At 46.5% G+C, this 13,763-nt stretch overlaps 2 protein-coding genes across 2 annotated transcripts in view; one reads left to right on the forward strand and one right to left on the reverse strand.

Moving 5' to 3' along the window:
• Positions 1 to 13,763, reverse strand: part of LOC140395294 (scaffold attachment factor B1-like) — a 525,130-nt gene that overhangs the window by 365,297 nt on the left and 146,070 nt on the right. The gene's annotated exons all lie outside the window — the stretch shown is intronic.
• Positions 1 to 13,763, forward strand: part of LOC140395754 (PALM2-AKAP2 fusion protein-like) — a 34,526-nt gene that overhangs the window by 11,083 nt on the left and 9,680 nt on the right. The window contains exons 3-4 of the mRNA XM_072483909.1: positions 1,527 to 1,696; positions 6,571 to 6,609. Coding sequence (XP_072340010.1) covers positions 1,527 to 1,696; positions 6,571 to 6,609 — 209 coding nt within the window. The remainder of the gene's footprint in view (positions 1 to 1,526; positions 1,697 to 6,570; positions 6,610 to 13,763) is intronic.

Raw genomic sequence — 13,763 nt, forward strand, 5'->3', positions numbered from 1 at the left:
GCAGCTGCATCCCAACCCAAACAACCTCTCCCCATGATACCATCACCGGGACCCAATTACCATCCACACCACCATCAACAGACCTCAATTCCCACCTCCTCGCCCTCACCTTCAATCTCCCAGTCATAGCTCAGGTCAACACTGGATTAATAATAAAGTATTCCCTTTACTCTGAGATGTTGTGTTTGTTGACGATTGTTAAAAGGCGAACATGAATATAGCACTGCCACAGCCCCACACAGTGATGCTGGGTGACGGCCGCGATGCTGGCAGACGGCCGCGATGCTGGCAGACGGCCGCGATGCTGGCAGACGGCCGCGATGCTGGCAGACGGCCGCGATGCTGGCAGACGGCCGCGATGCTGGCAGACGGCCGCGATGCTGGCAGACGGCCGTGATAATGGAGCGGATTGTTTCTGAGGAGCAGCAGTGTTGAGATCATGCAGCTGAAATAAGGATAATGCACGCGGCTCGGTGCAGTGTGCCCTATGGACTGGCACTTTGTATCTATTTAAAACAAACTTCCAGATCTGCCTGCAGTGAATCTAACAACTGGACACTAATGTACATCAGAAAGAACAGGAAATCTTCATTCCCTGTTCTGTTAACCAGTCGATAAGCCGTTAATTGGAGTTGAGCAAGTTCCCATTCCTCCCCATCCACCCTAAAACCATGCTGCAAACACTGGGTGTTGGATTCTAGGGACCACCTCAGGGTGCACAATTCTAAAATTGTGCCCGCACCCAATTCAGACCTGATGGAAATTGAAAATCCTGCCATGTGTGTTGGTGTATGTGTGCGCGAGTATGACGAGGGAGAGGTCTGCGGTGCGTTTCTGTATTGGTGTGTGCCTGTGTTGGGGTGTGTGTTTTATGTATTGATGTGTACCTGTGTTCGGTGTGTATTTTGTGTCTTGGTGTGTACCTGTGTTGGGTGTATGTGTGTTTTGTATGTATCGGTGTGTACCTGTGGTGGGTGTGTTTTTAGTGTATTGGTGTGTGTGTGTGTTTTGTGTGTATTGGTGTGTACCTGTGTTGGGTATGTATGTGTTTTGTGTATTTGTGTGTACCTGTGTTGGGTATGTATGTGTTTTGTGTATTGATGTGTACCTGTGTTGGGTATGTATGTGTTTTGTGTATTGGTGTGCACCTGTATTGGTTGTGTGTTTGTGTATTGGGTGTGTACCTGTGTTGGGAAGTATGTTTGTGTATTGGGTGTGTACCTGTGTTGGGAAGTATGTTTGTGTATTGGTGTGTACCTGTATTGGTCGTGTGTTTGTGTATTGGGTGTGTACCTGTGTTGGGGGTTTGTGTGTTTGTCTATTGATGTGTACTGTGTTGGGTATGTGTGTGTTTTGTGTTATGATGTGTACCTGTATTGGTTGTGTGTTTGTGTTTTGGGTGTGTACCTGTTTTGGGGAAGTGTGTTTGTGTATTGACTGTGAACCCATGTTGGGTGTGTATTTTATATGTGGTTATTTCCATGGGGCGTATTTTTGCTGAAGGAGATATTTTAACCTCTCTGCAGCCAGAGCCTCCACACCAGAAAGCCCAAATTCCACCTTAAGTCTGAAGTTTCCTGGACAGCCTTCAAGAACTCGGGCTTCAGATGGTGACCAAGCCAAAGGCCTCCCAGAAATGGTTCAGAACCAGGAAAAGCACAAAGGGATACCATGGGAGAGAAAGGACGACTCTTCTGTAAGTTGAAAGTTTAAGAACAAATACATGCAGATATTCCAAGCTGAAAAGGGCTTCACAATCTACATTGTTTAAAAAATTCCAATTAAGGGATTAGATTGAATTTGTTTATTGAATTTAATTTAGCATGGCCAATCCACCTACGCTACACATCTTTGGGTTGTGAGTTCATGATCTATATTTGACGGAACAGCTAGAAACATACTTTCTAACATCAATAAATGTTGAGTCATATGGTAAAGCAAACTGTGATTGGAGTTACGGTCTCAATCACTTCCGTTCCTTTAACTAGAAGTAACGGGTGATGGTGAAGAGGTATTTAATGCCAACACTGTCTTTTCTGCATCACTCCAAGTCTGAAGTTTTTCAACTTTAAAAACTGGAGTAGGCTATCCAGTCCTTTGATTCTGTTCAACCTTTCAATGAGACCATGGTTGCTCGATGATCTAACTCCATATACCCGCTTTTACTCCATATCCCTTAATATCTTTGACAAAAATCTATCAATCTGATATGTCAAATTACCGATTGATCTCACAACATTTGCCTTTTGCAGAAGAAAGTTCCAAACTCCTGCCCCTCTGTGTGTGAAGAAGTGCTTCTGAATTTACCTCCTGAAAAGTCTGGCTCTAACGTTTAGATTATGATCTCATAGACTCCCATCCATCAGAAATCGTTTCTCTCCATCTACCGAAAATGTCTTCCTTCCTATCTGTGGTAGTATGTATTGGGGGTCATGTGGGACTGGAAGCCCTAATGTCATTGGCTGACAGATCCCGGGTCCTGGTTGGCCGTTGACCTCATACTCCGCCCTGAAGGCGAAGTATAAGAAGCCGGTGCCTTCCCCCGCAGGCCAGTTTACTATCGGGCTGCTGGGGAACAGACACGCTTAATAAAGCCTCATCGACTTCACTCTATTTGTCTCACGGAGTCTTTGTGCGCCACACTATCTTGAAAACATGCATCATACCACCCCTTAATCTTCTAAATACCAAGGAATACAACCTAGTTTGTATAATCTCTCCTTGTAATTTAGCCCTTAAGATTGCAGGTAACGTCCTAGTAAATCTGCATTTCACTCTCTCCAAGACCAGTCTATCTTTCCCAGGTGTAGTCTGACCATTTTGATTATTTAATTTAGCTATTCATGACATTTTAATGAACTATATACATGGGCCTTGAAATCCCATTAGACCTCCACAATTACTAGTTTTTCACCCTTTTTGAAAGTACCTTGTTCGGTCCAAAGTAGATTACATCACATTGAAATTGTTATGGGCCAGGGTTTTAGAAAACTCCAAAGTATATCATGGAGTTCACCTGACCCATGACTTTTAATAGATTTTGGTTATGGGGAGCACAAGGGTCCACTCTCCAGGTATTAAGCAACAGAGACCTTAAGTATTTTTAAAACAAAACAATGTTTATTCTATGAACCCAGTTAACATTTTATAAACACACTAAACATCTTATCAACCACAAACACACGTAACCCCACAGATACAATACTCTATAGATAACCCTTAATACCTTTCCTAGCAACATCCATAAGTTAAGCTCTTTTAAAACAAAGACAGCAGGTTTAAAATCTCTACAGAAATAGCTTTTACTTTGAAATCATCAAGTGATATGGAGACATTCATTGTAGAGAGAGAGATCATTACACATCTGCTTGCTTTGAATGCAGCTCTCCAACTCTGAAACCAAAAACAGAGCCACAAAGCAGCTTTACAGCTCAAAACAAAAGTGAAAGACAGCCCAGCTCCACCCACACACTGACATCACTGCAGCTATTTGATAAACATCCATTTCTTAAAGGTACATCCACCTGACAAAATCTATGTGCCAGTTTGTGCCTATTCTATTGATCTATCAATATAATTTGATTATTACAACATATCTTTGTGTATTGACAAATTTGGATCTTTACCTTTCTATCCCTGGGTTAATAAATACATTGAACAATTGAGACCTTAACACAGATCCTTGAGGGATGCTATTATTAGTCATATCCAGTCAGTTAGGGTACTTGTCCAATGTCCCTACTGTCTGTCTCTTGCTGTGTATCTAGTCTCCTCACCAGGGACACTTACCTTCAATTCCATTGGCTTCAGTCTCTTATGAGGGACTTGATCAAATGCCTTCTGGAAGTTGTTAACCCCCATAGACATTCCCCTGAGCGTGACTTCAGTCACCTCTTCAAAGAAAATCCATCTGATTTGTCAGGCACGACCAACCCTTTACAAAGGTGTTTGCAGTCAGCCGAATATTTTCAACATTTAGTCACTTGATCCCTAATTCTAGACTCTAGTCATTTTCCAACTACAAATGTTACACTGACTGGTTATTCATTCCCTGGTTTCCCTCTCTCACCTTTCTTAAATAGCAGAGTCAGATGCTCAAATTTCCGATCGAAAGGAACAGTTCCTGAATGGAGGGAACTTTGGAAGATTATAGTTAGGGAGCTGCAACATTCTCACTGACATCCTGTAAAACACTGGGATGGAAAGTACCTGGTTCTGGAGATTTGTCATCTTTAGGAAGATTCATTCCTTCATTTCTGTTCTTTTGTTCACATTGATTTTAGTGAGTCTCCGAACCTGATTCAATATGTGTTCCATTGGGATTACAGAATGTTACGGTGCAGAAGGAGACCATTTGGCCCATTCCCCTGCCTTTTCCCCGTATCACTGCACATTGTTTCTATTCAAATGATCATTGAATGCCGTCTTGAATGCCTCGATTGAACCTGCCTCCACCACACTTCCAGTCAGTACATTCCAGACCCGAGTCACTCATGGTGCGAAAACGTTTTTGATCACATCATATTTGCATCTTTTCCCAACCACTTTAAATCTGTGCCCTCTCGTTATCGACCCTTTTACAAGCGGGAACTGTTTTTCCCCATCGACTCTGTCCAGCCCCCTCATGATTTTGAACATCTCAATCAAATCTCTTATCCCTCTTCTCTCTTATCCCTCTTTTTAGTACCGTGGACATTGCCAAAATCCTGCCAAAACCCTCTTACGATTCGGGCATGCCCAAAACATGTGGACATGATTTGCTGGGCTTCCCGCGCACCTCGCACACCTATCCCCTACCCTGAAGAACTTGCTCATCCTAGCTGCTGTCATGTGTGCCCGGTGCACTACCTTAAATTGTATCAGGCTAAGCCTGGCGCATGATGAGGCGGTATTAACCCTGCTTAGGGCATCCGCCCATAGACCTGCCTCTATCTCTCCTCCTAGCTCGACCTCCCACTTGCCCTTAAGCTCCTCCACCTCCGAAAGCTCCTGGTAAATATCCGATACCTTCCCCTCTCCCACCCAGATACTGGAAACTACTCTATCCTGTATCCCCCGTGGCGGATCTACTACCTATCTGCCCACTCTACCAACTTGTCTTTGTCCTTTTGAAGTTCCACATTGTCCTCTTTACAGTTTACACGTTTTGTTTCATCTGCAAACTTTGAAATTCCCTCCCTCACACCAAGATCTAGATCATTAATATATATCAGGAAAAGCAAAGGTTCCAATACCGAACCCTGGGGAATACCACCTACAAGCCTTCCTTCCTAAAAATATTCATTGACCATTACTCTCTGAATCCTATTATTCAGCCAATATTGTATCCACGCTGTTATGGTCTCTTTTATTCCATGAACTTTTCTCACAAGACTGTTGTGTGGCACTGTGTCGAATGTCTTTAGAAAGTCCAAGTACACCACATCAACAGCATTACCCTCATCGACCCTTTTTGCTACCTCCTCAAAAAATGGCATCAAGTTAGTTAAACATGATTTTTCCTTTAGAAATCCATGCTGGCTCTTTCTAATCAACCCATGTTTTTCTATGTAACTACTAACTCTATCCCGAATAATTGTTTCTTGTACCTTGCCCACTTCTGATGTTAAACTGACTTGTAATTGCTAGGGATATCTTTACAATCTTTTTGAACAAGGGTGTAACATTTGAAATTCTCCAGTTTTGTCATCTTTCCTGAATCTGAAGAAGACTGGAAGATTACGGCCAGTGCCTCTGCAATTCCCATTCTGGCTCATGATGTAAATACTGATGTAACTTAATTTGTTTTTTATAAATTTAGAATACCCAATCCATTTTTTCCAATTAAGGGGCAATTTTAGCGTGGCAATCCACCTTGCCTGCACATCTTTGGGTTGTGGGGGCGAAACCCACGCAAACACGGGGAGAATGTGCAAACTTCACACGGACAGTGACCCAGATCCAGATCGAACCTGGGACCTCAGCGCCGTGAGGCAACAATGCTAACCACTGCGCCACCGTGCTGCCTGATGTAACTTAATTATTCACTATGTCTGACATTCCTTTATTTTCATTGACCAGATCACAATCAATTATCCTACTCCTAATTGGGAAATATAGGTGAATATTGTGCTTGATTTAAAATGTTTCATATCAATGGTAGCCTCGTTTGTGAAGAATCGCTCCTCAGATAGGAATCACTGGGCTGTTGATATCTTTAGCCTTCTGAGATCTGTCTTTGGAAAAGGAAGAATGGGGGGAGACCACGGCGTCCCTTCTCCATCCTTTCTTTTTTAAATTTGTCTCTCTCAAAAGTAAAATGGGCCTACATTATGACTTAGTGCTGATCTTTTTGAACTGTAAAGCCCAACAGGCTAGATTGAATGGTGCTGTGCGCCTACAGAGCAGCAGAGGCTGCCGACTATGTGATGATCTCAATGAGACTACAGAATATCAACAGGCCTGACAGACAATTCTCCGATAAATCAGTCAGGAAAGAGAATTGTGAAAGTGAAGTCAGGCAACAGGTGTTTGTTTTATTATCATGACATCTCTTCAAATTCCTGATGCAAGTTTTGTTTTCAACTTCAGTATGCTGGTATCGAGGCTTCTGATGACATCAACATTGAGGTAGTTTCCTTTTGTTACTGCCAGCCTTGCTGTCTTGTCACCCATAACATTCCATAAACTGAGCTCCGTTTATAATTCTATGTTACTAACTGCTTGGCTGCTGCTATGTAATGACTTTGAGGAGCGGACTGACATGGGGCAGGTTTCTCTGTCCCACCGTACTAGATTTTTGGTGCGGCACGCAGTCGGAATTCTCCATTTCACCAGCTGGTCAATGGGGGTTTCCCATTGTAGGGCAGTCCCACGCCGTCGGGAAACACTCGGGCTGCCGGCAAAACGGAGAATCCCGATGGCGGAGAATTCAGTCCATGATCTTTAAGTAGCGAGTGTCGTGTCACTAATGTTGCTGCTTTCACTAAATCACTTGCAATGACAATTGTTCTGGGTTTTTAATTCCTTCACGAGTCTTGGCTAGGCCAGCATTTGTTACCCATCCTTAATTGCCCTTGACAAGCTGCCTTGAACCATTTGGTTTGGGTATATTCACAGTTGTAGTAGAGAGGTAATTTCAAGTGTTTGACCCAGTGGCAATGAAGGAATGGTGATATGGTTCCAGGTCAGGATATTGTGTGACTTGGAGGGGAACTTCAGGGGGTGGTGCACTTCCTGCATCTGCTGCACTTGTCCTAATAGAGGCCCTGTGTTTGAAATATCATAATGAGCACAGATGGAGAAGCGGGTGTCTGGCCATTTCTGGTGATACAGTTCCCAATGGTATTCATTATGAATGCTTGGGTGAGGTCCAATCCAATGCATCAGCACAGCCGGGGTCTGTTTGAGCAAACTGAAATGGAGCATTTACTTTGCTCGATTGACATCTTTGAGGTTATAATACATTTATGTGATCTCTTTTGTTAATGTCTATATATTTATTTGGACAAGATTAAGAGGTGTGAAATGAGTAAAGCTTCTCTTACTATAATGGCCCTATCTGATTGACACTTTCACAGGGTCGTAGAAGTGGCAGTGTTTACTTTTTTAAGTAGGTTTCCAATGGGGTGTTTTTCTTCCCTCAGCATTTCAATATTTGTGATTGTTATTCTCTGGCTCATTGGTTCTGAACATTGTATATCCTGGGGGGGAGGGGGCACAGAGGGACCATGGATGGAAGTGGCGTAGGATTGGATTGGGAGATGAAAGTGTGTAAAGGTGAGGTTAGTGGTCTGGACCACTTCTAATACAACTGGGACAAAGCCCGAAAGAGCCAAGGCCCACCTTCGAACCAGCCCAATGTGGCGCTCACCTGCCCCCTGTATTTGCCTGTCGATGATCTGCTTCCATTTTTTTAATAAACATTTTATTGAGGTATTTCTGGTGTTGCAACAACAACAACATAAATAATGTACATGAAACTATAAACATAGTGCAAAAGTTGTCTCCCTTCCTTACAGGTCCCACCTTTATTAACCCCCTACTGTAAGCTAAACTAACCCCCCCCCCCCTCCCTTCTGCTGACGATTAATTTTCCGCGAAGAAGTCGACGAACAGTTGCCACCTCCGGGCGAACCCTAACAGTGACCCTCTCAAAGCAAACTTGATTTTCTCCAAGCAGAGCAAGCTAGCCATGCCCGATAGCCAGGTCTCCGGCTTCGGGGGCATTGAGTCCTTCCAAGCTAATAGTATCCGTCTCCGGGCTACCAGGGAAGCAAAGGCCAGAACGTCTGCCTCTTTCTCCTCCTGGATTCCCGGGTCTTCCACCACCCCGATAATTGCCACCTCTGGACTCAGTGCCACCCTTGTTTTTAACACCGTGGACATGACATCTGCAAACCCCTGCCAAAATCCCCTAAGCTTCGCTCATGTCCAAAACATGTGGACATGGTTCGCTGGTCCTCCCGCACATTTTGCACACCTGTCTTCCACCCCAAAGAATCTGCTCATCCGGGTCACTGTCCTGTGAGCCCGATGAACGACCTTGAATTGTATCAGGCTGAGCCTGGCACATGTTGCGGACGCATTGACTCTACTCAACGCGTCCGGCCATAGACCATCCTCTACCTCTCCTCCCAGCTCCTCCTCCCACTTGCGCTTCAGCTCCTCGGTCTGCGTCTCCTCCGACCCCATAAGTTCCTTGTAAATGTCCGAGACGCTCCCTTCTCCTACTGCAGATACCTGAATTTGTTTCCCCTCGCCAACCCAAACTTCTCCTCCAGCGCCCTCATACTCAGAAAGCTCACCTCTATGAACATAACCCCCCTCCTCTCAATCCCCATTCTCCACCATAACCGGAACCCCCCATCCATACTTCCTGGGGCAAACCGGTGATTATTACAGATTGGGGACCAGACCGATGCTCCCTCTGCTCCCACATGTCTCTTCCATTGCCCCCAGACTCTCAGGGGCTGGTGGAGTACCGTGCTGGCGGGAACTGCAGAGGCGCAGTTACCAACGCCCCCAGATTGGTGCCCTTGCATGAAGCCGCCTCCATGCCGACCCCTCCCCCACCACCCACTTCCTGAAATCAATCCGGGAGTACACTTTATGCACGTGTGAGTAGAAGGCGAACTCCTTCACCCTCGGTTGCCCAAATCTCCATGGATCCTTTTAGTTCCTTTGCCATTGCTGGCACCCTGCCCGTTTTTGAGCTTGACCGGTCCAAGCCAGGGTCAATAACTGTGTTGAAGTCCCCTCCCATGACCAACCTGTGCGAGTCCAGGTCCGGTATCTTCCCCAGCATCCTCATTATAAACTCCACATCCTCCCAATTTGGCGCATACACATTTACTAATACCACCTGCACCCCCTCCAGTTTCCCACTGACCATAATGTACCGACCTCCCACGTCCGAGACTATTCTACCCGCCTCAAACACTACCCGCTTATTGATCAGGATCGCGACCCCTCTAGTCCCGAGTGAAAGACCTGACTGACCCAGCATTTCCTCAATCTAATCTGGTCAGTTACTCTAAGGTACGTCTCCTGCAACATTACCACGTCCGCCTTCAGTCCCCTAAGAAGCGTGAACACACGTGCCCTCTTGACCGGCCCATTTAACCCTCGAACATTCCAGGTGATCAACCTAGTTGGGGGGCTCATTGCCTGCCCCCCCCCCCCCTGCCGATCAGCCATCCCTTTTTTTGGGCCCGCCTCCAGGCCAAGCTCCGTGCCTCCACCGGTCTGATCTGCTTCCTGTTCGGCAGGTCCAACTGTCTCCTGCCCAAAGTTTGGGGTGGGGGGGGGAATCAGCCCATTTGGAAATTTTCCGACGTGAACTGCCTGCCACTGTGGTGAAACACACACACACACACTCACACACTCACACTCACACTCACACTCACACACTCACACTCACACACACTCACACTCACACTCACACTCACACTCACACACACTCACACTCACACACACTCACACTCACACACACTCACACTCACACTCACACTCACACTCACACTCACACTCACACACACTCTATACCCCAGCCAACTCCCCACCCCCTCCACACACACGCTGTACCACAGCCAAATCCCCACCCACACACACGCTGTACCACAGCCAAATCCCCACCCACACACACCTGTACCCCAGCCAACTCCCCACCCCCTCCACACACGCTGTACCCCAGCCAACTCCCCACCCCCTCCACACACACGCTGTACCCCAGCCAACTCCCCACCCCCTCCACACACACGCTGTACCCCAGCCAAATCCCCACCCTCACACACCTGTACCCCAGCCAACTCCCCACCCTCACACACCTGTACCCCAGCCAACTCTCCCCACACACCTGTACCCCAGCCAACTCTCCACCCACACACACCTGTACCCCAGCCAACCACCCACCCCCTCCACACACACCTGTACCCCAGCCAACTCCCCACCCCCTCCACACACACCTGTACCCCAGCCAACTCCCCACCCTCACACACCTGTACCCCAGCCACCTCCCCACCCCCTCCACACACACGCTGTACCCCAGCCACCTCCCCACCCTCACACACCTGTACCCCAGCCAACTCCCCACCCTCTCACACCTGTACCCCATCCAATTCCCCAAATTCTCTCACTCGCTCTCTCTCTTCCTCGCTCTCTCTCTCCCTCGCTCTCTCTCACAGACACACACGCACACACATATACATGCACAATACCCTACCTCGTCCAATTCTGCACCAGCACACAAACAGAATCCAACAATTTATCCTAGGATTCTCTGGGAGGCCAGGGAAGAGATTGCTGGACCTTTGGCTTTGATTTTTATGTCATCATTGGCTACAGGAATAGTGCCAGAGGACTGGAGGACAGCAAATGTGGTCCCTTTGTTCAAAAAGGGGAGCAGAGACAACCCCGGCAACTATAGACCGGTGAGCCTCACGTCTGTAGTGGGTAAAGTCTTGGAGGGGATTATAAGAGACAAGATTTATAATCATCTAGATAGGAAAAATATGATCAGGGATAGTCAGCATGGCTTTGTGAAGGGTAGGTCATGCCTCACAAACCTTATTGAGTTCTTTGAGAAGGTGACTGAACAGGTAGATGAGGGTAGAGCAGTTGATGTGGTGTATATGGATTTCAGCAAAGCGTTTGATAAGGTTCCCCACGGTAGGCTATTGCAAAAAATACGGAGGCTGGGAATTGAGGGTGATTTAGAGATGTGGATCAGAAATTGGCTAGCTGAAAGAAGACAAGAGGGTGGTGGTTGATGGGAAATGTTCAGAATGGAGTACAGTCACAAGTGGAGTACCACAAGGATCTGTTCTGGGGCCGTTGCTGTTTGTCATTTTTATCAATGACCTAGAGGAAGGCGCAGAAGGGTGGGTGAGTAAATTTGCAGACGATACTAAAGTCGGTGGTGTTGTCGATAGTGTGGAAGGATGTAGCAGGTTACAGAGGGATATAGATAAGCTGCAGAGCTGGGCTGAGAGGTGGCAAATGGAGTTTAATGTAGAGAAGTGTGAGGTGATTCACTTTGGAAGGAATAACAGGAATGCGGAATATTTGGCTAATGGTAAAGTTCTTGAAAGTGTGGATGAGCAGAGGGATCTAGGTGTCCATGTACATAGATCCCTGAAAGTTGCCACCCAGGTTGATAGGGTTGTGAAGAAGGCCTATGGAGTGTTGGCCTTTATTGGTAGAGGGATTGAGTTCCGGAGTCGGGAGGTCATGTTGCAGCTGTACAGAACTCTGGTACGGCCGCATTTGGAGTATTGCGTACAGTTCTGGTCACCGCATTATAGGAAGGACGTGGAGGCTTTGGAGCGGGTGCAGAGGAGATTTACCTGGATGTTGCCTGGTATGGAGGGAAAATCTTATGAGGAAAGGCTGATGGACTTGAGGTTGTTTTCGTTGGAGAGAAGAAGGTTAAGAGGAGACTTAATAGAGGCATACAAAATGATCAGGGGGTTGGATAGGGTGGACAGTGAGAGCCTTCTCCCGCGGATGGAAATGGCTGGCACGAGGGGACATAACTTTAAACTGAGGGGTAATAGATATAGGACAGAGGTCAGAGGTAGGTTCTTTACGCAAATAGTAGTGAGGCCGTGGAATGCCCTACCTGCTACAGTAGTGAACTCGCCAACATTGAGGGCATTTAAAAGTTTATTGGATAAACATATGGATGATAATGGCATAGTGTAGGTTAGATGGCTTTTGTTTCGGTGCAACATCGTGGGCCGAAGGGCCTATACTGCGCTGTATTGTTCTATGTTCTAACCCAAGACCTTGTTCAACTCTCCACCCTTTCACAGAGAGAATATCTGTGCATCTGGAGGGTTTGTTTGTTCAAGATTTGATGGGTGTATGATGTTGCTGAAGAACAAAGAACAAAGAAAAGTACAGCACAGGAACAGGCCCTTTGGCCCTCCAAGCCCGTGCTGACCATGCTGCCCGACTAAACTACAATCTTCTCCACTTCCTGGGTCCATATCCCTCTATTCATGTATTTGTCAAGATGCCCCTTAAATGTCACTATCGTCTCTGCTTCCACCACCTCCTCCGGCAGCGAGTTCCAGGCACCCACTACCCTCTGTGTAAAAAAAACTTGCCTCGTACATCTACTCTAAACCTTGCCCTTCGCACCTTAAACCTATGCCCCCTAGTAATTGACCCCTCTACCCTGGGGAAAAGCCTCTGACTATCCATTCTGTCTATGACCCTCATAATTTTGTAGACCTCTATCAGGTCGCCCCTCAACCTCCGTCGTTCCAGTGAGAACAAACCGAGTTTATTCAACCGCTCCTCATAGCTAATGCCCTCCATACCAGGCAACATTCTGGTAAATCTCTTCTGCACCCTCTCTAAAGCCTCCACATCCTTTTGGTAGTGTGGCGACCAGAATTGAACACTATACTCCAAGTGTGGCCTAACGAAGGTTCTATACAGCTGCAACATGACTTGCCAATTCTTATACTCAATGCCCTGGCCAATGAAGGCAAGCATGCTGTATGCCTTCTTGACTACCTTCTCCACCTGTGTTGCCCCTTTCAGTGACCTGTGGACCTGTATACTTAGATCTCTCTGACTTTCAATACTCTTGAGGGTTCTACCATTCACTGTATATTTCCTACCTGCATTAGAACTTCCAAAATGCATTACCTCACATTTGTCCGGATTAAACTCGATCTGCCATCTCTCCGCCCAAGTCTCCAAACAATCTAAACCCTGCTGTCTCCTCTGACAGTCGTCATCGCTATCCGCAATTCCACCAACCTTTGTGTCTTCTGCAAACTTACTAATCAGACCAGTTACATTTTCCTCCAAATCATTTATATGTACTACAAACAGCAAAGGTCCCAGCACTGATCCCTGCGGAACACCACTAGTCACAGCCCTCCAATTAGAAAAGCATCCTTCCATTGCTACTCTCTGCCTTCTATGACCTAGCCAGTTCTGTATCCACCTTGCCAGCTCACCCCTGATCCCGTGTGACTTCAACGTTTGTACTAGTCTACCATGAGGGACCTTGTCAAAGGCCTTCCTGAAGTCCGTATAGACAACATCCACTGCCCTACCTGCATCAATCATCTTTGTGACCTCTTCGAAAAACTCTATCAATTTAGTCAGACACAACCTCCCCTTCACAAAACCGTGCTGCCTCTCACTAATACGTCCATTTGCTTCCAAATGGGAGTAGATCCTGTCGCGAAGAATTCTCTCCAGTAATTTCCCTACCACTGACGTAAGGCTCACCGGCCTGTAGTTCCCTGGATTATCCTTGC

The sequence above is a fragment of the Scyliorhinus torazame genome, chromosome 18 (genome assembly GCF_047496885.1).
Source record: "Scyliorhinus torazame isolate Kashiwa2021f chromosome 18, sScyTor2.1, whole genome shotgun sequence".
NCBI lineage: Eukaryota > Metazoa > Chordata > Chondrichthyes > Carcharhiniformes > Scyliorhinidae > Scyliorhinus > Scyliorhinus torazame.